We start from the raw sequence: 23,373 nt of genomic DNA on the forward strand, positions 1-23,373 counted from the left end.
GGATAAATTGATAAGTTACAAACTTGTAACTAATAACTTCCATGACACACTGCCTAAATTGGAGTTTGTCACATGTAAAGCACTGAATTATCAGCTCGTCAACGACATCCTTTACAGACGTAACTTTCTTGGCCCACTCTTGAGATGCGTGGACAACCAAGATGCTGACTACCTCCTAAGGGAAGTACACGAAGGCATCTGTGGAGTACACGCAGGTCCTCGCGCTGTTGTAGCCAAGCTAAACAACGCGGGATACTTTTGGCCGGGGATGCATACGGATGCACTGGCATACATCAGAAAATGCAGGTCTTGCCAGCTTTACGCACCCAACACGCACCGCCCGAAGAATGAACTTGTTCCAGTCACTTCTTCATGGCCATTTCAGAAGTGGGCCATCGATGTGACAGGCCCATTTCCTACAGCAGCAGGAAATGTTCAGTTCCTAGTGGTAGCCATCGACTACTTCACCAAGTGGATAGAAGCAAAACCTTTATCCCAAACAACTGCGAAACATATCAAAAAATTTATTTGGGAATTTATTATTTGTCGTTTTGGACTTCCACAGAATTTGGTGAGCGATAACGGCACCAACTTTGCTGACAAGAAGCTACAACAGTGGCTAAAAGAACTTCAAATCACCCACACCTTTACCTCAGTGGCACACCCGCAAGGTAATGGTGAGGTGGAAAGAGCAAATAAGAGCATCGTCGAAGGCATCAAGAAGAGGCTATCGGAACACAGATCCGGCTGGGTGGACGAGCTTCCGCACGTCCTTTGGGCAAACAGAACGCTGAAGAAGGCCAGTACGGGAGAAACCCCGTTCAGCCTCACTTATGGCACTGAAGCCATGGTCCCGGTCGAAATTGGTCTACCCTCGCCAAGGGTCTTGATTCAGCCAGAAGACAATGATGCGGAAAGACGGTTGGATCTTATGCTAACCGAGGAACGCAGAGACTTAGCCGCAGTGCGTGAAGAGAACTACAAACGACAAATGCAAAAGTACTACAACACGCGGGTAAAACTCTGCAACTTCAAGATAGGAGACTACATACTGCGTAACAACGAGACTTCAAACCAAGAGCGCCCGGGAAAGCTGGCCCCGGTTTGGGAAGGGCCATACATTATCAAAGAAGTCCTGGGAAAGGGCGCATACCGGCTCGAAAGGCTCGATGGCACTCCCATCCCAAGAACATGGAATGGAGCTCAATTACGCAAATGTTATATGTAGATCAATTCCAAAACTTGTAAAGAAAAGGCCTAGAGCCACTTCTAATGGAAATGATTCTCCTTTCATAATGTGTTTACCTTTATACTTATGAACTTCCCACTGATACCGGTATTCACCGCATAAACGGGAAGAAGTAAGTCGTTACGTGTGGAAGGCGGAAAAAACCCGCGTAAACACAACGTTAATAAGGGAAACCTACACGCAGGTATGATGTAAGTAAAGTTTAGCCATCCTTGTAAGTGCAAGTGACGGTCTTACCCGCACAATCACGAACAAGGAAGCAAAACTTCAACCTATCATCTAACACGTTCAAAGGTTATCCTAAAAAAAAAAAAAAAAAAAAAAATGAGGAAAACCTACACGCAGGTCAGATATGGGTAAAGTTTAGCCATCCTACTAAGTGCAAGTGACGGTCATACCCGCACAATCACGAAAGAGGAAGCAAAACTTCACACCTATTATCTACCACGTTCAAAGGTTAACTTATCCTCAAATAAGGTAAACCTACACGCAGGTCAGATGGTAAAGTTTAGCCATCCTACTACGTGCAAGTGACGGTCCTACCCGCACAATCACGGAAGAGGAAGCAAAACTTCACACCTATCTACCACGTTCAAAGGTTAACTTATTCTTAACACTTGGAAAATTGCTAATTTAAACTTAAGTATGTGAGTCATATAACGTTTATAAAGCAAGGAATCCAATGAATCAAGCGGTCTTAGCCGCGCAAAGATTTATATTTCATAAATATTCGTTACAAGAATGGCCGGGTAACTACCCGCCTACAAGAAAGTAAATCTATACAAACTAAATCTATCCTAGTAGCGGGAAGGGATCTTCAGGATCAGGCTTCAGGGCCACTTCCACTTGGACCAGCGCCGTCAGTAGAGCGTGGCTGTTCAAGGTAAGCCTTAAGGATAGGTAGCCCGTCATCAGCAGTAGCAATTTCATTCACCTTCTCCACCACCGGATGCGGGAAGGCGGCGTATTGATTTACTGCTTGGTCATATATGGCTTCGGTATCTACATTGTACAAAGGGAAGTTGGATGGCGGGACGCCTTTCTCAACAAACCCTAGACCAAGCAGGAAGCCGACCCGTTCCCCATCCTCGTGAGAAGCGTTGAGGGCTGCGCTCATTGCATCGTCGTAGGATGTCTCTGAGAAGACCCGATGCACAACCTACATAAGAAAATATACAAGTGTCAGCACCCTATCTACAAAGAAAAGCCTGAAGACATGAAGATAGACATACCTGAGACAACGCTTCTCGAAGAAGCCATTCCTTGGCAACCAGAGCTTCTTTAAGGGCGGCTTGAGCTTGGGTGCAGGCGCGTTCGGCTTCGCTTTTGTTAAGGTTGGCAAGTAGAACTTCCTTTGCGGCAGCCTCTTCGACGCCCTTAAGCTTCCGCTCGGTATGGTCAAGCACGCCCCTCTGGTCCAAGATCTCCTGGAGCTTCTTGGCATATTCCATCGCCAAGGCATCATGAGCACGTTGGAGAGCCTCTAATTTGGCCTTGAGCTCCTCATTCTCCACGCGTAAAGGCTCAGCAACGGCTTCAGCCTTGGTGGCCCTCTCGGTTGCGTTCCTCGCAGTCTCCTTAGCTAGCCGAAGCTGTTCGTTAACAGCTTGGGCAGCCTTGGAGCGGGCCTCGAGTCGCGCTTGAACCTCAACCTCGAGGGCCTTGAAGGCCTTCTCCTTCTCCGTAGCAGCTGCGGACAGCTTTTGGTTCTCCTCCCGAAGAGCCCGCGCTTGAGATATTTCTTTGGCGCGAGCTGCTTTCAACTTGTCGTTTTCACGACAAAGCAGCTCGACGCGCGGCTGCATCCGGGCTTGGAGAACCCGAAGCTCGTTGGTTAGCCTACCCTCCTGGTAGCTAGCCATGGCTTCCCCCAACGCACCATGGGGAGCAGCGTGGCGAGCCCATTCCACGCACTCCACAGGGGTACGAAGGGTTGTTCCTCGGCGTATGTTCCATCTTGGAACATACACTTCATTGGATTCCGACACTGCAAAAGAAACAAAGCAGTTAGGAAAAGATGATAAAAAATACAAAAAGGCCAAAAGAACCCTACGCACCTGTAGGGTCGATCACTGGCCGATAACCACCGAACCCATCACCTGAACCTAAGGGAAATCCATCCAAAAGGTCAGGCAGATGGGAAGGTAACAAAGATTGGCAAGAAGCCCCGCGCGTACCTGAAGGTTCGGCCGTCGAAGCCGATGGCGGGGGCGGCATGGTTTCCGCCGCAGTCGATGGCGGAGGCATGGTGTCCGCCGCGGTTGCCGCCGCGGAAGAAGCAGCAAAAGTAACCGCCGGCTCTGTGAAGGATGCTGTAAAAATCGCACTCACAGCCGGCGGTGACGTCATCTCGGCTGGAACAGTCGGCTCAGAATGAGCAACTGAACCAGCGGTAGCAGGCGCAGGCGCCTGGGTCGACGCCTCAGGTAGGCTGACCAAGCCTACCGTCATTGGCGGAGAGGTAGTACTCGGCCCCTCACCCTGGAATGCGCCAACATCCACACCTGCGTAAAGAAGAAAAGTGTTAAAAAGACTTGAAGATTAAACTACGAAGATAAAAGCTAAGAGAGTTGTACTTACGGGTTTTCTTGAGCTTGAACGTACGGACGGGCGGGGACGAACCCGATGGAGCCGGTCTCTTGATGCCGGTCACCGTCGTCGTCATTGGTTCTCCGGAGGTAACAGTCGTAGCCTCCGGAACAGTGGTCTTCTCACCACCGGGGTTCCTCGCCACCTCTTCACTATCTGACTCAGTGTCAGATAGGAGCACTGGATCGGCTGTGGAGGCCGCCTTCTCCTTCCCTTTCCCGCCGGCAGCCCTCTTCTTCCGCACTAACGGAGGACCATATGCGGATTCCTCAGAAGAAGACAGGATGTAAGGAATTCCAGCAGCGGGTACAGCACTGAGGGGTGGAGGAGAGAATAACGCCTTACCTGGCCGCCGGTGGCTCAGGATCTCGTGGCCCAGCGGATAGACCTCCACAAACCGATCCGCTGTTTGCTCCAGGATGGGCAACTCGTTCTCGTCAAGAGCACGAGTACCCACCCGCACAGGATCGTCAGCTTCCCGCGGGTACAGGAGCGACTCCAAATTGTTCCCCTCTGAAAGAAAAGAAACAGTTAGAAGACAAACTCATATCAGCAAGAAAGACAAGACATACCATAAGGAGAAGAGTTCAAACCGTATTCGAGAAGGATGGGAACCTGAGACGCCTCCTTCCATACCCGGCTCATCCCCAGCATCACCATCCCGGACTCTGCAAACCGGTAAACCGGAGATTGGACCCGGGATATCTTTGCAAACCATTCCGCCTCCTGGTAGTTGGTGGCGTGGTGGCTCGGAATTGCTTGGCCATTTTTAAACTTCATGGCAATGGGGATGGCGCGGGCAGAAATGTAGAAGAACTCCCGCTTCCACGATCGGAGACTACGCTCGGTCGCGCAAATCTTCAAACCCTTGATCCGGGTTGTCAGGGTGTACCACCCCTGGATGCACCTCCAAGTATAGAAGGTCATCAGGCGGTCCACATAGGGCTCAATGCCCAGAATCCGGCACACCCACTCGAAATGGCGAATCTTGGCGATCGCCATGGGGTGCAACTCGGTCAGATGAACACCGTGCCTCTCAAGGACACGGTAAACAAACTTTGTCAATGGGAACCTAAGATTCCCATAGACAAAGAATGCTGTATAAACCCCGATCTTGCCTCTGGGGGCATCGTACACGGTCTGATGGGGTTCAGGAAACTCAGGCTCGAAAGGATCGAGCATGAACTTCCTAACAACATACCGGTACTGATCGCCGGGCAGAGCACACTGGCACTCACCAGCAGTACTCCTGTCATCGGTGGTAGACTCGAGATCATGTGAAGACATCTTGCAGAAAGAAAGCGATTTCGGGAAAATGCTTGCCTGAAAAGGGGAGTATTTGCCGGAAATCGCTAAGAAGAAGAAGAGAAGGGTGAAGGTGTGAATTAAAAAGGACCCTCTCCCCCTTTATATACTAATCGCAATTAATGCGGTGAATTTAATGCGGAGGAGAGAGAAATCGAGGGTGCAATGAAACTATGACGCGTGGCAAAAAGCAAGCTGGCAACAGCTGTAAAAAGGACGCGTGCCAGAAATTTCGCGGCCACGCGCCCGAAAAATCGCGCCCACGCGCCTGAAAAAGCGTCTGGAATGACCATGTACTGTCACGTCACCATAACTTCCTGCACGTCCTGACACAGTCAGAAGAAACCGTCGCACGACGTTTCAGATGTTTGGACTGTTCTTATCCTCACCAACCTTTCGAATTTCAAAATTCAAAATTCAAAAAGATTCAAAAGTAAGCGGGAAAATACCCCTTACCTTGGCAACCAAGTAACCATAAGACGGATGCGGGTACAGTGTTAAGGCAAAACCCTTCACATACCTAGCACCCTCAGGAAATTGAAGCCAAGAATACCCCGGCAACAAAGTAACTATAAGACGGGTGCGGGTACAGTGTTAAGAGCAAAACCCTTCACATACCTAGCACCCGCAGGGAATTGACGCCAGGGGTACCTTGAAAGTAAAGTAACCGTAAGACGAGCGCGGGTACAGTGTTAAGGCAAAACCCTTCACATACCTAGCGCTCCGCAGGGAATTGAAACCAAGAAGGATCTTCTGGGCAATGCTTGCGGAAACGGAAATAACATCCCCGCATAGCGGGAACGTCGAGAACTACATTGTTTGAGGCTCCAGGATGGAATTGGTGGTTTAAACATAATTGATCACTATGTTCAAAATCACTAAAACCTCAAGGAGAATCCACACAAGTGAGACTCAACGCTACTGACTTGCGAGAAGGTTACATACCTACCCGCATCATACCCAAAGATCAAGCAAAAAAATCGGGAATTTTTGCAAGTGACATTAGGAAACCCGCGGGAAGAATCCCCACGGAGAACCTTAAAACTAAAAACCCTTTTCAAAACCCCTTGCTTAAAGTCCAAAAGTTCACCTCACTTTATTAAACATTCATGAGAAGAACATTGGACTGGGGGGACTTGAAGAGGTAGGTCCCAGCAGAGACCAGTTGGTCCCGCAAGACTCACCTTGAATAGGGACGTCTGCGCAAAGGCCATCTGCTCCCGCAGGACCCACCATGCTCATAGAATCTTACGCGCAGTACGCAAGCTGTACACGCAGGGAAAGCCTCCCAATGGTGAAGTACCCCGCCTGTTCCCGCAGTTGCGGATACAAGCCATCAGGGAAGGCTACCCGCAGACAGCAGGGCTACACGCACAAGGCAATAGCTACTTCAGTAGTCACATGAAGGAATGAGCAAGGCGGGAACAATCCCGCCAAAATGAGCCAGTCCGTATGATTCTGAAAGATCTTTTGTACTATACCTACCAAGGTATGGATAGGACAGACGATCTGACCAGAACAACCCATGAGCCAATCACAGGGTGACAGCTCACCGACAACAGTACGAGGAGGAGCACCCTTTAGTACTGTTTGTCACTATTAGCCGCTGCCTACTCACCAACTCTTACTGAGGGGCGTGCGTAGCCTACAGTTGGTAGAATAGTGTTACTGTTGGCCGTAACCTATTCACCAACCAGCATGGCCTGCGTATAATCCACAGTAGGTGGGACGTGCATAATCTACAGTTGGTGGAATAGTGCAGCCGACTTTGTTACTGTTGGCCGTAACCTATCCACCAACCAGTATGGCCTGTGCATAATCCACTGTTGGTAAAACAGGAATACTATTCAGCCGGCTGTACCTTCTAGGAAACCTACCTTCGGCTATAAATACTCCAACATCTTGGAATGGTAAGATCATCTGCGATCCAGTTATCTAGCAATCTCTTAATATACACTTATATTCAGAGCAATCTAGTCTGATTCTCACGCCGGAGGGTGGTCACAAGGAGGAACCCCCCCTTCTCAGTGACGAGCTTACGGTGTTTGTTTTGCAGGTCTCCTGAAGAACAGCCTTCTCAGCTAGATCTCATCCGTGGGAAACATTACTTAACCCCCAGATTATCTATAATCTGTCCAGGGTTCACTTAGTGTTTCTTCAGTGTCGCATACATAGTGAGACTTGTCACATTACATACCTAGAAGCGTATGTTTTTATGGTGGTGTGAAATGTGAAATTAGGAGTATAATAGTGACTCCATGTACGATATTGGTTAACGAAAAGCTAAAGCTCAAATGCTCAAATTATTGGACCGTATAATTTTTAGGGTTTTAGTATTGAATCCACGTGCTCGGTTTTGCTATACATATTGTAACCCTAGTCCTTATATTTTACGGAAGTAATTAGGGATGATTAAATTCGGGACTGGTACCGGTACCTGTACCAAAATCGGTACCGTCGGTACCGAATCGGTACCAACGTTTTGAGTTTCGGTACCGGTACCGGTACGAGACCGGTATTTCCATAATTTTCCCGAGATTTTACCTTAAATACCGGTACCGTCCCGGTCCCGTACCGGTACCGGTACCGAACCGAATATTTCGGTACCGGTACCGGTAACAAGAATCCGCGATTTTCGGGACCCGGTCCCGATCTCATCCCTAGAAGTAATCATGTCTCTTAGACTATACATATTCACAATCTCACACAACCCAATCTTTATTAAAATAATAATATCTAATTTTTCTATCTACACATCCAAACCTACTCAATTTTTAACACACATTCACAACTTATCCCAACTTAAAAAATAATTTTTTTTTAACGAAGTCCGTTTTTAATAAAATTTATGTCAGAATGTTCATAATTTTTATTAAGAAATATCGTGCATTTAATTATTTTTGTAGTTCGAATATTAAAAGTTAATTGAATAATTAAGTTATTGGAGATTAGTTTAGATTGCAATCTTGGTTTGCCCAACCAAACCAGATTGCTTTATTTTCTTTTTTATTTATTTTTTTAACTTTGAACACACAAATCTTATTATGAGATTACTAATGAGAGTAGTCTTACATGATATCAGAGTCAACTAGAATATGGTCCAATACAACTATAATGTATCAAAATTATTGTGTTAGAAAAGTTGAATTAAATTATTGACAAGCAGTTGAGAACAATTAAGTAGTCCCTCCTAAACTCTGAATCAAGAGAGTTTAAAGCATGGTGTGGTAAAAGGCTGAAATTGGCATGGAAGAGACAATGAGTTTTGGTCATTGAGATTATTATTATGATAACAAGTAAGTAGTAGGTGGTACTTAAGAAGACAAGACGAAACCATACTAGGTGTGTAAGTATAGGTCTATAGCATCAGGTGATCTACACAATACACCAACAAAGCTGTGGTTTTCTTATTCTCTGAGCATTTATTCCGTTAATATATTAATAATTAATACATATATACATATATATTGTATATCTCTCTTAGCTGTCTGCATGTCTGTAGCGCATGAATACTTTACCTTCTGTCATAGGATATATATCCCCATGCTGCTAAAGTTTTTCTATCTTATCAAGTCAAGTTTTATTATTTATTACAGTATATTCTTTGTTTTTATTTTCTTGTGTTTTGTGTAAAAGTTTGTTGGTAAATAATTACAAAAGTTTACCCACTAACCTTTTGTTTAAAAAAGGCACTAACCTTTTGTTTTTTTTAAAGCTTTCTGGTTAATTAGTTCCCATCTTTTAATTAGAATAAATTTTTATTATATATGAAAAAAAAATTTCCTTTTGTAAAATTTTCTAATGTCCATATATTCTATAATTTTAAATATGTTATAACTTTATAAGCAAATTTAGTAAGTTTATCAAATATAAGTGTAGTTATGCTTATATAAAACTTATAGAGTTCTAATGTAGGAATGTAGGAGCATAATACAGTTTCTTTTTTTGCTTTTTTTAATGATCTCTTTAGCATGCAAATAATATAAACAAATTTTATTTGTATAGAAGATGTACATTAATAATTCGTAATTCATGTTATTATTTATAGGTGTGTAGGAACGGGTAAAAAAATTACAAAAAAAAAAAAAACACATGTACAGATTACTTAATAATTTTCAAAATTTATTACACACTGGCTTTTAAACCCGTGTATTACAGGGGATTTGTCAAATAATAAAAATAAAAAGATCCATTATCTAAAAGAAATGAACAAAATTATAGGTAAAAAGAAAATTTATAATATATATAAACGAAGACATAAAAATCCTACGTGTCGCGATGTGGTCGCTCCCCCTTTTTTTGGAGTCACCAGATTTGCTTGATTTTTAAATGGAGGCTTCTCATGCATTTGGCCCGAATTCATGGGTATGAGTCTTACCAAACCCAGATATTCCTTAAACGGGTTATAACATCTCATTAAATTAAAAATTATTCTCACCAAATTATTTATGTAAAAATCCTATAAAATAGGATATAATAAAAATAATATCTTATTTATTTTTAAAAAGATATATATTATTTAAATTAAAAAACCAATTTGATAGTAAAAAATATAAGCGGGTCTTGAGTCTCATCAAACCATAAGTATATTATTAACTTTCATAAATATTATTTATAATTAAAAAACTAATTTCATAGTAAAAAAAATAAACGAGTCTTGGGTCTCATCAAAACCATATAGCTTTTAAACCGGGTTATAACATCTCATTTATTTGTGAAACAATTTATCATCAAACCATAAGATTATTATTAACTTTCATACAATAAAAAAATATAATTTAAAAAAATAAATAAATATTAGAACAAAAAATATTAAACACCCCCCGTATTACGGGGGATAAAAACTAGTAAAATATATAGTACAAACAATAAGAAGTCTAAAATCTCAAATTTATAAAATTGATTTTTTTATATACAACATTTGCAAAAATGGTTTTGACTAATTATCCGTGGATAACTATGATAAATGAGATGAGAGATTAGAGAATTAAAAGAGAAATTATAACCCATTTCTTAAAACTGTTTTGTCCCATGACCCATAGATATGCCGGATAAATAAGATGAGAAATTAGAGAATTGAAAATGAAATGATAACCCAATTGCCAAAATTATTTTGGCTCATGACCAATGGATAGTTAGGATGAATAAGATTAGAGAATGAGAAGAGAGATTAAGTCTTAAATGAATGTGAAATTGCCATATCATCCTCATTATTTTATTTTATTAGTATAGTTAGATAGTTAAATTTGTATTTAAGGAATACAAAAGTAAAAGGTTTGAACCATTAATCAACAAGCTTAACGATTTAGACTTTCTTTTGCCTCGTAATAATTTAGTCTCCTGTGGTGTTAATCCCTTCCTTTTAATGTAATAGTTAGCTGATGTTTAACCTTATATATCTTAAAGTTCGAGCTCAGCTCGTTAAGTTCTATTAAAGCTCGTCTTTGGCCCTAGATAACTTTGCAAGCATTAAATGGCTTGTAGTCTAGCGATATAGGTGTTAAAAGATATTATTCTCCAATTGGGTGAGGGTTTTGATTCCATGAAAGAAAAGATGTGAATTTATAAGACTAGTCACTATGGTGAGGGGCTTCGAAGCCCCTCCCCAGTGCCACGTCAGCGCCACGTGTGCACTGGAGGCTTTAAAGCCCCACCCCAAAGATGCCCCACTATGATGGGCTTCGAAGCCCCTTTAATTTTTTTTTATAAAACTAAAAAGCCATCCTCATCCTCATCCTCATCCTCATCCAAAACACCAAACACCCAGTTTTCTATACAAATAATTATATAAATTTGTATAAATCACAAACTCTGTTTCTGTTTCATCTATCTATTCTATTCTTATTCTCTCTCTATTTAGAACTGATTTCAATCAATTAGGGTTTAAATTGGTTATAAAATTTGGGGGTTTTTGTGGAATTGAAACTGGGTTGAATTTCATGGGTTTGAAGGATTCAGTGGTGGTGGTGAAGGAAGAAGCAGTTTATGGGTCAAAGGAATCAACTTATTTTCTGAGATGAAAGCCATCCGCGCCGGCCGATGGCTTGCTGGGCACCACCGCGCCCTTGGTTGGACCGCGCCTCACGGCGGTGTTCGGCGCCCAACGCCGCCCGCCACCTCAGCCATGGGCGCCCCATAGCGACCAGTCTAAATACATTTAGAAGGTGTATGAGTTAGCTTTGTTAAAAAGTACATGATAATTTCTGGGCCAGTAAAAAATTTAATCTACTTTTTGGCAAAAAAAAGAAGGTAAATTCGTGTATTGAGTGGACAAAATTAAATGCTGTTATAATTATACGTATAAATTTACTCAACTCCTTAATCTACTAATAATTAAAAAAAATTCATAAGTCTTTGAACAACCATTAATTTAAAGGTCTCTTATAACATAATAAATTAAAATAGCAAAATTATAACATTTATATACTTGCTTATATGTGATAAACAGATATAGTAAGACATGTTCTTGTAAGTTTAAAATGTATGATTGTCACATTGAGTTTAATAATTCTATGTGTTCTATTTAGTGTTAATACTCTTTAATATCCTCATGTAATCCTTAAATCTACTTGATTTTACAGGTTTTAATAAAAAAAACTCATGAATGAAAAAATAAAAATTTTCTTATCATTTCTTTTCTAATTAATCCTTAAATAAAAAACTCAAGAATGCAGTATTAAACTACTTGATTTTACAGGTTTGTAGAACATGGCGAAGCATATCCCAATCCGAACCCTTATGGCAAACCCTAACCCGAAACGTTTGGCACCGCCACCACCTCGTCCATCCCACATGGCACAACGAATACATTTACCGCCACGTCACCGCTACAAACTTTCATTCCGGAACCTACATCCACACAACCCTACATTTCCCACCAAATAACAACAACAACAACGACGACGAAACCCTAATTTGCACCCGCGTTGCACTATCCGATTACCATATTGCTGCGGGTTTTACTGACGGATCGGTTCGCTTATACCACATTCCAAATAGGCTCCATGTTGGCACGTTTCGTCCACATCAGCGTGATCATCTTGGAATATATTCTCGGGCTGTGTCCGGGTTGTTTTTTAGTGGTGACCGGCTTGTGTTTGCGTCTCTTGATGGTGATATTCATGTGGCGTTGATTAATGTTCCGGGTGTTTCGCGTAGGGCGCATTTGGGTGATGTGTTAGAATAAATATATTTTATATATATTTATATATGGCCCTTATAATTATTTATCTTATTATTGATCATTGACCTAAATAACCTTATGTTTATAACTGGTAAATCCTTGATGGACGGAATTACCCTTACTAACATTAATAGGGTTTCCCCTTGGGTGTATATATAGAGAGCTTATTAGAGAGGTTAATAACTAATGATGAATAATAACACCATAAGAATCATCCCCTACCTCTCTCTCTCAAATCGTGTTCATCAAGAACACCTAATCTCCATCCTAACCATACACCCTAAAGGGGAACTCGATCAGATTAAGAAGATGTCAATCTCAAACATCACTGGATTATCAGGTATTACATATTTCCTTGTTTACATTATATCATCGATTATAGAAACTGATCAACATGTGGTATCAGAGCATGATGTTGATTAATCAGTTTCTTCGATGTCCATAAAAACTGGAATTAAAATAGGAAACGAGTTTTTGATTAAAACCCTTATGTTTACGGTTTTGATCATCATCATAAAACTGATTGGATCTGATGTTCGTATTACTTCTAACGAATTGTTAGGTCTGATTAAAACCTGTTCATTATAAAAACCTGATTATTTTCGAAATCTGTTTTACAAAACTTTCAGATTTCGATTCCAGTATTAAATCTGATAATATAATCGAAAACAGTTTCGTAAAATTCTTGAAACTGTTCTTGTTTTTTTCGAAGATGTTCTTGAAGAACATCATAATTTTCGAAAACTAACCTTAATTAGGATTAACTTGGGAAAATGAAATCTGTTAAAGAGATAATATTATCTCTAAGTTTAATTTCAAAATCTTTAATATAAAATAAAAGATATAATTTTGAAATCTTATTAAAATTAGAGATAATCTAAAACTTTAAAGAGATAATATTATCTCTAAGTTTAATTTCAAAATCTTTTAAATAAGATAAAAGATATAATTTTGAAATCTTATTAAATTTTGAGATAATCTAAAACTTTATAACAGAATCTCCCAAATCCCTTAAAATTAGGAAAAGGTTATCAGGTTGATTATTCTTTTCGAATTCTGCTAATGTTGCGAATCAAGGCATCTATTCACAACAACTGGACTCTAATCGCAACAAATGAAATGTTGCGAAATCGCATGATGTTGCGAGAATTACATATTATCTTGCGAGTAACATGTTGCGAATGTCCACTAATTATGTTGCGATCAGAACCTAGCATCACAGAATGTTGCGAAGGGACATATGTTGCGAAAAGTCACTAATGTTGCGAACCTTAAGATGTTGCGAGTATTACTTAAGATGTTGCGACGAGCTAATTTTGCAAGATGTTGCGAGTATTACCTATTGATGTTGCGATCAGCCCATAAAATCACAGGATGTTGCGAGTACTCTTAATCGCAACAATTATGTTGCGAGTGCTTTAAATCGCAACAATGCTGATTACATCACAACAACTCCATTCGCAACATCTCTCATAACAACATCATTCGCAACATCTCTTATAAAACATCAATCGCAACATTACTTATGACTGCACTGTTCGCAACATCTAAAATCCCCTAACCAAATTCGCAACATCACTTCGAAGAAATCGCAACTTTACTTATATCTTACATGTTGCGAAATGATCAGAAACCCTTATATATAACCTAACTGATTAAGGGGCCCTGCTCCGTTAAATTACTTAACTTAAATAACACTTATAGTTCACTTCTACCCAACGGTGATGTGTAACCTAATATTGTTATTTAAGTCTAATTAAGTATGTCACTTAAAAGTGTATGTCCTAACATTATCAGACATTCGCATGACTTTAGTTTTGCTTAACTTAAACAACACTTCATGAGTTCACTTCTGCCCAATGGTGATGTGGTAGCTTAACAAAGTTGTTTTAGTCTAACTAAGCATAGTCATTTAAAAGATGAGTATCCTAAAATTGCTAGATACTCAAATGACATTAACTTTGCCTTAAATACCTTAAATGTCTCAATTCTGCCCAACGGTGATTTGTTACATTTATGTATTGCAAACTTACCTTGTGCATAACAACTTGATTGTTCCAATTCTGCCCAACGGTGATTTGTTACAATTATTTTCGCACAAGAATTTTATACTTAAATAATACATTTTCTGCCCAACGGTGATCTATTTTATTTAAGTATAATAAAATTAATTTTGGTGTTATACTTAAAATTATCACATCTTCATAATGATCCTTACATTAATGATCCTTCATTAATGATCCTAATTTCAGTCTGCCTTATTAGATTACCCATAACATAAATCACTCTAAAATTCTTTTATAAAGTTTGAATCTCAAACCTAAATCATCCACTCTTATTACAAAACCTAAGAAGAGTTTTGCTTCTAAAAGGGTCTTATAAAATTTGCCCTTTTGAGTCTTGATTATCCTTAAAGACTTGAAATTCTTACTGCTCATTCTGATAAAAGTATTACAGAAAAACACTTGAGCATAATCAGTGGAATAAATAAATATGTCTCTTATGATAATCAAGAACTCCTTACATGATTCCTATCAGGTGAGCAATTACGGATTCTAAAATTCCTAAGACTAACGTTTTTTTTTTTTCTATGGAAATAATAGAATCAAAACAATTCCTAAGATGCATGCAAAACACTCTAATTCTAAATAAAAAGGTTAATTGGCATTTGTGAATACATCCTAATATTTAATTCCATGACCCATAAACTGAGAGCTTATACATGGAACTTAATGAAGTCTTTTCAGTGTATTACTTTTCCACCAGTACAATTAGATGCCTTAAGAATCAACTATAACACTCAGAAGTACTAAAGGAAACTGAGTGTGTTGCTAGCAATATATGTACAGGAAAAGGAATGCCTAAAAATTGAAAATCAAATGTTATTCACCTTATTACCACTAAACCTTAAAAGAGGATAGTTCTAAAGTCTTGAAACAAAATACAAGTACTGCTTCCAGCTCTAAGTTCTCAAAGTTAAAGTCTCACTGCAAAATCATGCCATTAGACTAGGCACGAGCAAAGAGACTATCCATACCTCAAGGGAACAGTTGGCTAAGAAAGATAGTTACCAATTAATGATATTTAACTCCACTAATATTAATATCCCTATTAACACATGTTAGTTGAGTTTAGTTTTATACGTTTCCTTATCAGAAATCGATAATAATTAAGATGAGAGTCAGTGACTCATTTAATGTTAAGGTTGTAAGAACCATAAAAGCTGTTTTGTATTAAGCTTTATGATACCTTAAACATTCTAGAGTTTACTCAGAATTTAGTATCAATACTAAAGCTACATTTTGACAGTTATAAGGTTTTAAATGACCAAAACAAAGTCACTACTAACTAAAACTATCATATTATCGGTCGTTATTATCTGAATAGAAACCTTATAAGATAAAACTAAGCGATGCTACAAATTTCACAACCTTTTGTTATCATAGAAATGAGAATTTAACAAAAGATAAATGAGACTTACGTACTTCATCCATTAAGACCAAAATTTTCATGAGAAATCATGACTCGGTTGACAAAGGATGAATTGCCATTAAATCTCATTCTTAGTGATTTGAAAGCATGTGTTAAATGCCCTAAATATAAACTGGATAAAGGGAGTAAGTGAGGTCCACCATAAGTTAAAATTCACTGCTATTAGTGGAGCTTAGAAGAATATCAACTTGTATCTAATCTGTTTCCTACTGGACAAGTTCTTTAAAGAAATCAATTCATATATACTTATCAGTATTCCTTCTAAATATGTCCTTAAAATTTCTTATGAAATATGGACAATAAGGAAATCAAGTCTAAACTGTATGAAAGTTTCCTATGACATGAATCGCCAAAACTTGTATGGAGTTTTAGAGGCCTAAAAGATCAGTGGGAGCACTGAGTGTCCTTATATGCAAGAGATGGGGGAGAAACAACTTAATCTACCTCATAAAACATCCCTTGTATAAGACACTGCTCCATTATATCTTGTCTCCTTAACATTTAATGCTACTCCTAACAAATTTTGTTGGATACCTAAATATGGGAAAACTTAGATTTCTTACCAAGACTAATTAATATAATCCTCAATTAGAATTTATTGGTCTTCTGATGTTGACCCTAAGCATGCTGAATTCTTACATATTTCTAAGGTCAGTAGGAGCAGTAAAAGTCCTTATCATAACTTGGCTAAGTACAAGACGCGGGGGGAGAGATTGTCGCTTACTTTAACTCCGATTACACCTCTTGTACACCATACTGCACCAACTCTTACATACTTAGAAACTAATATTGCTCCTAATATACCTGAAAATATGAAACTCCTTATAAACCCAATAATCAACTCAGGAGGTCATCTAGGTCTCAAAGGCCTACTAACTTTGATGATTATGTACCCTACCTGACTAAAGATTAAATGGATTTTGGAAGGTTTAATGATCCTACCTCTTCTAATTAAACCATTAGTATCAATCAATCTTCTAAAATAGTATAACGTTTGGGATTTGGTTGAATTACCTAAAAGGTAGTCATTACTAAACTAAATCTGAATGAATAACGTTAATACACTAAAGGTATGATTGATTGATAAAGGTATACTCAAGAGGGAATAAATTATCAAAGAACCTAGTTCCTTGTCTTACAAAAGGTTACTTTGAGGATCATCACTGTTCTAGTAGCTTATAATAATTTAGAGCTACATTACATGAACATTAAAACAACTTTCCCTAACACTGGCCTACATGTTCGTAAAATAACCTGTAAGTTCTAAACTGAAGGTTAAGAACACTTAGTTTGTAAGTCAATAAAATCCATGTATGGGTTGATGCAAGAATCAATAATGAAATCATAATGCAACTCTCTTCATCAAGAACTAAGTGGATTGATTTACCTACCTCAAGATGAGTGGGAGCAACTAATGTAAACTTGTCCTTATATAGATGACATTCTTTTGACAAGTATATGTTACATGAGTCAAAGTATTGTTAACGCATATCTTGACCTAATCAATATCGGAGATACCTCTTATTTAATAGTTATCAAAATACACCGAGATAGACTCATTAGTTTTATATGTATTACATGAAACGGGTCCTTACACTTGTAACATACAATATTGCTCTCCTTTAGAGGCTAATAGGATAAATGGGATTATTTCCTTATGCATCATTAATTAGATGCCTTAAGAAGGTTCAAATCTATACTCGTTTAGATATTGGTCACATTGCTAAACACTAGACTAATTATTTCTATTGTGAAGCATCTGATAAAATATCACAATATCTCTAAGAAACGAGACACAATAATTTAAAGAAGAAGAAGTGAGAACTAAAAAACGGTTGACTACTAATATTCTAACTTTGTCAACTTCTGGGTATATCCTTATGTCAGCAGACATTACTATCTCATGAAGGAGTCCTAACTAACTGATAACAACGACCTAAGTTATAATGACATAATATGTTGCTGATCATAACGCAACGTGTCACTAAATGTTGTTGGAAAACTTTATCAGTTGACTCATAATTTATTAACTTCATATAAATCCAATATTGAAGACTTATTGTGATAAAGTCAGCTACCCTTATTTCTTGAACAGTAACAGTTCAAGCGGAGCTGCATTAGAATTCGATACAAGTCTAAATTATTGTTCGCTTATGACTTAAGAACAAATAGAGGAAACTAAACTTTTGTATCGAATGCATTCATGATATGCTTATGGATCCACTAATTAAAGGTCTGTCACCCATAAGTCTCCTACATGGCCAATAATAGAGACGGGTTTTACCAATGACCAAGCGCAACTGCGTATCGTACTATGAATGATTAATTATTAATTTTTCCTCATACGTTGAAAATTTGTTTTGTCTCTAAATACGTTCATGCATGCCTAAAGACGTATAGACACTAATTATACAAATCAACGGTAAGGGCTTATTTGTCAATTTGATCCTAAAGTTAGGTTTTAAATTTGAGTTGTAGTATGATTAATGGGGGTCCTGAGTCGAATATTGATTCAACGACTGTATTTCTCTGCTGCAATTTGGGTTTAGAACTAAAATGAGTATTAACCTCTGATCAGACTAATCTAATGCTCATAATAAATAATTACTAGGCCAAGTGGGAGAATGTTAGAATAAATATATTTTATATATATTTATATATGACCCTTATAATTATTTATCTTATTATTGATCATTGACCTAAATAACCTTATGTTTATAACTGGTAAATCCTTGATGGACGGAATTACCCTTACTAACATTAATAGGGTTTCTCCTTGGGTGTATATATAGAGAGCTTATTAGAGAGGTTAATAACTAATGATGAATAATAACACCATAAGAATCATCCCCTACCTCTCTCTCTCAAATCGTGTTCATCAAGAACACCTAATCTCCATCCTAACCATACACCCTAAAGGGGAACTCGATCAGATTAAGAAGATGTCAATCTCAAACATCACTGGATTATCAGGTATTACATATTTCCTTGTTTACATTATATCATCAATTATAGAAACTGATCAACATGATGTGGTTACTGATGGTGTTCTTGTGGATTTTGCGGGTTGTGATCGGTGGTGGGTCGGACTTTATGCAGGTACTTGAAATAGAATTTTGATCATGCACATATTTTTTGTTAGGGGTTTAAAACATGTAAAGTGTCAAGTTTTACAAGAGAACTATGTACATAAATAATTTTAAACTAATGAGAGATTCATTACATAACAATTAAATAATTTTTAGTACAAAAATAAATAACATAAAGTCATTTAAATTTTTTATTAATGGTTCAGATTTTTAAATTTTGTAATTTATACATAAAAATGCTTATAGTAATGTACATAAATCATCAAACTAAAATCCCTTACTTTAACAAAACTAGATCTTGTAAAATCATATTGAATATTTGACGATAAAATCCGTACCTTCAGTCATCCCTAACTTTTCATATGATTTTAAATTTTTAGTTGTTTTATATAACCAAAATTTGTTACATGTGATGTGAACAAATTTCGGTTGTATAAGTATATTGTTAAATTATTTTGTGTAACCAAAATTTGCTCATGCAATGTGAACAAAATTTGTTTGTATAAAGTATTGTTAACCTACCAATGTTGATCTTTCCAAGTTCCGCTATTTTTAAACGTAAATGATTTTTTTATACAACACTATTTTTAAGTTACATTATAAAATCAATTATTTTGTTATATTTAATTTGAGTATGATATTTCGATACTTTTTAAAAATAACGTCAATGAACATAGGTCGGTTATTAACATATATGTTGCATAATTATTTATATAAGTTGCTTAATTAGTTATATATGTTTCATAATTTGTGCGTGATTATTTAACTTTGTGCTTAATTAGTTTACCCTTCGTTCAAGGGCACGAGTTGCATTTGGGACACTTTGTACGCTTTGTAGGATAAGAAGCCGTTTTATATTATATGCTTATGTATATATTACTTTTCATGTGACAAAAAAAAGTATTTGTATTACAAAAGTGATAGTATTCCATATAGTATATATTGAGTTTAGTGTAATTACATATTTATATAATTATTCTTGGATTAAGAATAGAAATTATATCTTACATGATTTTGATATTTCTATACATAGGTGTTCCAAACCGTGCATTTCATGTACGAAGCAGTAACACCGAAGAAGTTGTATTCATCAGTGGCACATTAACCGATCCAGACGCAGTAGACGGGTGGCACTTGCTCACTGATCTTACAAACCACATTGGACGAGTCCGCATAACAAGTGAAGAGCTATCAGTAGGGTTCACAAGGCAAAGGGTAATCGTTTTCGATTTACAAAACCAAATGATATTAGGAGAAGAAGAGTTTAGGAGGCAGATTAATGTGGGTGCAGCTGATGCATTTGATAAGGCTCTAATGTTTGTAAATAGCAGGGGTGTAGCTAATGTACGCCGGGTGGGTAGTTTGGAGGAGATCTGTCGGTTCATGGCACGCGGTAGTCAGTTAGGTTGCATAAACGGTGGCTACGCGTTTATTTTAATTGAGGGTGTGATTAGGGTTTGGGAGTTGGAGCATGGGGCATATTTGTACATGTTACGAGAGCGAATAGGGGATGTGAGCGCCATGGCTTCTGATGAGCGATATGTAGCGGCTAGTACGAGTGACAACACGATTCATTTGTGGGACTTTGGGGCGCGTTTATAGGCTGTTGATGGGAGTGTTGACTGGCTTTGACTTTATGGTTAGGAAGTGAGTGAACCGGACCCATATGGGTGGGTGAACTGGTTTGGTGTTGGGGTTAATTGGTTTTGACACATTGGTTAGGAACTTAGGGTTAGCTAGGTTTTGTTATGCATGGTTGCATGGGTATTTGTTGGCTTGTTACTTTTATTGTTGGAGATGATTTGATTATTAGTTGGGTATAGTGGATGTTGTAGAGTTGGTTGGTAAAGAGGATTTGTGTAAAATTCATTTTTAGAGGATTCATGTTCATGTGTGTTTTTTTAACCTTTGTAAGTTAATTCGAATGAAGGCGGGTCAAGTTGAGATTTAACTTAGACGCGTGACAATATAAGCCGTGCTGACTTGACCAATCTACAATAAAGATTCGATTTGTTTAAGCTTGAGTTAACATGTAACTCGATTATAAGCTGTTCGTTTATTTTGGATTTCTATCTAATACTTATGTATACATAACAAACTTAAGGACAAACCTTTACCTAATTATGAATGAATGTACTAGATAAAAGATATGGGAATGCAAGTATGCAACTCATCTTATTAGAATATAGTCTGTGTAGATGTTAAGACCATTCGCTATGGGGCGCGATGGAGGTGGTTGCTGGGCGCCGTTGGGCACGGAACACCACTAAGGGGCGCCCTGGTGGTGGGGCGTGGTGGTGCTGGTCGTTGGAACGCTCGACGCGGAAGAGGAAAACAAGTGCCCCCCCCTCTCCAACAACTCTCTCCATCTCTCTCTCACACACATTATATATATAAATGGGCGCTCTTGGGGCATTAAACCATAACGGAACATTATTGGTTGGGGATTCGATGCCCCTGGTGCTTACGTGACGCTGACGTGGCACTATGGAGGGGCTTCGATGCCCCCAACCATAGAGGATGGTCTAACCATAGTTCACGGCTAATTTTATTGTACCTAGTTCTAACTGGGCTTCTATATACATGAGCAAGTTATCCTCAACTCAAAATTTTGTAAGTGTTAACATATATCACATTCTTAATGAACTAATTGAACGAGTTACAAGCCATGAATTAGTTGAATGATGTTATGATGTCAATGCGTATGCGTTTAAAACTAGACCAGACCGAAAGGGAGCCACATAATGCACACCATGTCGGTTTAGTTGACATGGTTAGGTATCCGTTGATGAACTGATCGATGCAGCTAGGCAAGGTTAATCAGGATTTACGGTTTGAGCTGGGCAATCAAGTCCGATTCAGAAAGTTCCACGACTCAACTTTATAAAGGTTGAAAAAGAAAAGTGTGCCACATGGGTAGGCAAGGGTGATTGGGTTTCACGTTTTACACCCAAAACATGTGTTGTGGTAGTTTGAAATACGGTGGTGGGTTCCGGTCGAGTAAAATGATTAGGTAAAATGCTATTTAATATTAAATCGACTCCGCCCCGCACCCATGAGCCCCTCTGGATCCGCCTAGGTTCCTACCCGTCTTGATTCTTGACTTTATTAAACAAACCCGGAACCAGTTTTAAAAAATCGAGCACTTTGTTATATTTAATATATTTGAGTATGGTATTTTAATACTTTTTAAAATAACTTCGATGAGCATAGGCTGGTCATTAAAGTATATGTCGTGTAATTATCTATATAAGTTGTTTGATTAGTAATATATGTTGCGTACGTAATTTGTGTGTAGTTATTTAGCTTTGTGCTTAATTAGTTTTACCCTTCATTCAAGGGCACGCGTTGCATTTGGATCACTTTGTACGTCTTGTAGGCTAAGATACCATTTTACATTATATGCTTAAGTTGTATAATACCTTCATGTGACAAAAATAGTATTTTTATTACAATAGTATTTCATATGTTCACTAGGAGATATAAACTAATTACATATTTTTATAATTATTATGTTTGGATTAATAATAGAAAATATCTTACATGATTTTGATCTTTCTATACATGGGCGTTCCAAACCGATTAAAAGCCGTTAAAACCAGTCAAAACCCCGATTATATCCAGACTGAACCTGATTCTTGATTTTATTGAACATACTCGGAACCGATTTTTTTTAAAAAAAAAACCGGACTTGTGCACCTTACTAAGTAACCTTACAGGCCATCTTGTTCGTACCATGAGGCTAAGGCCCACTGATTAAAGCCCAAACTCAAGCCCATTAGTCTCAACCGATGTATCTCCCACATATGACCTCTAAATTATATTAAACTCTAATTCTTGATTTCTCATTGTACATTTGTACCTCTAAATTTGTTAGGTACGTTTCAAAATGATTATATTATTAATGCATGTTCAATTAACTTGATGCATTTTTACTTTTTATTTTTCATACATTTTAACCATGAATTACTTTTCATTGTCAAGTTTAATTGGTTTTGCTACAATTTTATTCCAAATTTTGTTACTAATCCTTGGGGGGGGGGGGGGGGGGGGAAGACTACTTTGTAGCATTTTAGGCTCAACTTGTATATGCGTGTTTTAGAACTCGCTTGACACTAGTTAATTGGTAGGGTGCCGACTAACTATTAATAACACGATCTATAGACTATCGGAGTGGAATTTTTATGTAATTTTTCAAAATTAAAAAACTACACATAAAAGTTCATGTAATGACTTCAAACTCAAACATAACAAATCAATGAGAAAACTAAAGTCCTGTTATCTTTAAAAACTTTAAAAAAAGGGTAGAATACTGATTAATGAGCTTGACCAACTACTGATTAACGGACCCGATTAGGTGAAATTGCATCGGTCTAGGGCTGATTAACTATTAATATTGATACATGTTTTAATTCATTTCCAAATTATTTATAAGATTGATGGGACTCTCTGTTGGATAAAAGCAT

The 23,373-nt window shown here is 38.1% G+C and overlaps 1 protein-coding gene across 1 annotated transcript in view; it reads left to right on the plus strand.

Moving 5' to 3' along the window:
• LOC143595300 (transcriptional regulator STERILE APETALA-like) overlaps positions 1-20,939 on the plus strand; it is a 33,222-nt gene extending 12,283 nt beyond the window's left edge. The window contains exons 2-4 of the mRNA XM_077074347.1: positions 11,818-12,325; positions 18,859-18,917; positions 19,941-20,939. Coding sequence (XP_076930462.1) covers positions 11,818-12,325; positions 18,859-18,917; positions 19,941-20,509 — 1,136 coding nt within the window. The 3' untranslated portion in view covers positions 20,510-20,939. The remainder of the gene's footprint in view (positions 1-11,817; positions 12,326-18,858; positions 18,918-19,940) is intronic.
• Positions 20,940-23,373: the final 2,434 nt, after the last annotated feature.

The sequence above is a fragment of the Bidens hawaiensis genome, unplaced genomic scaffold (genome assembly GCF_021521415.1).
Source record: "Bidens hawaiensis isolate Kalapana, Puna unplaced genomic scaffold, B.hawaiensis_p1.1 tig00044876_1, whole genome shotgun sequence".
Taxonomy (NCBI): domain Eukaryota; kingdom Viridiplantae; phylum Streptophyta; class Magnoliopsida; order Asterales; family Asteraceae; genus Bidens; species Bidens hawaiensis.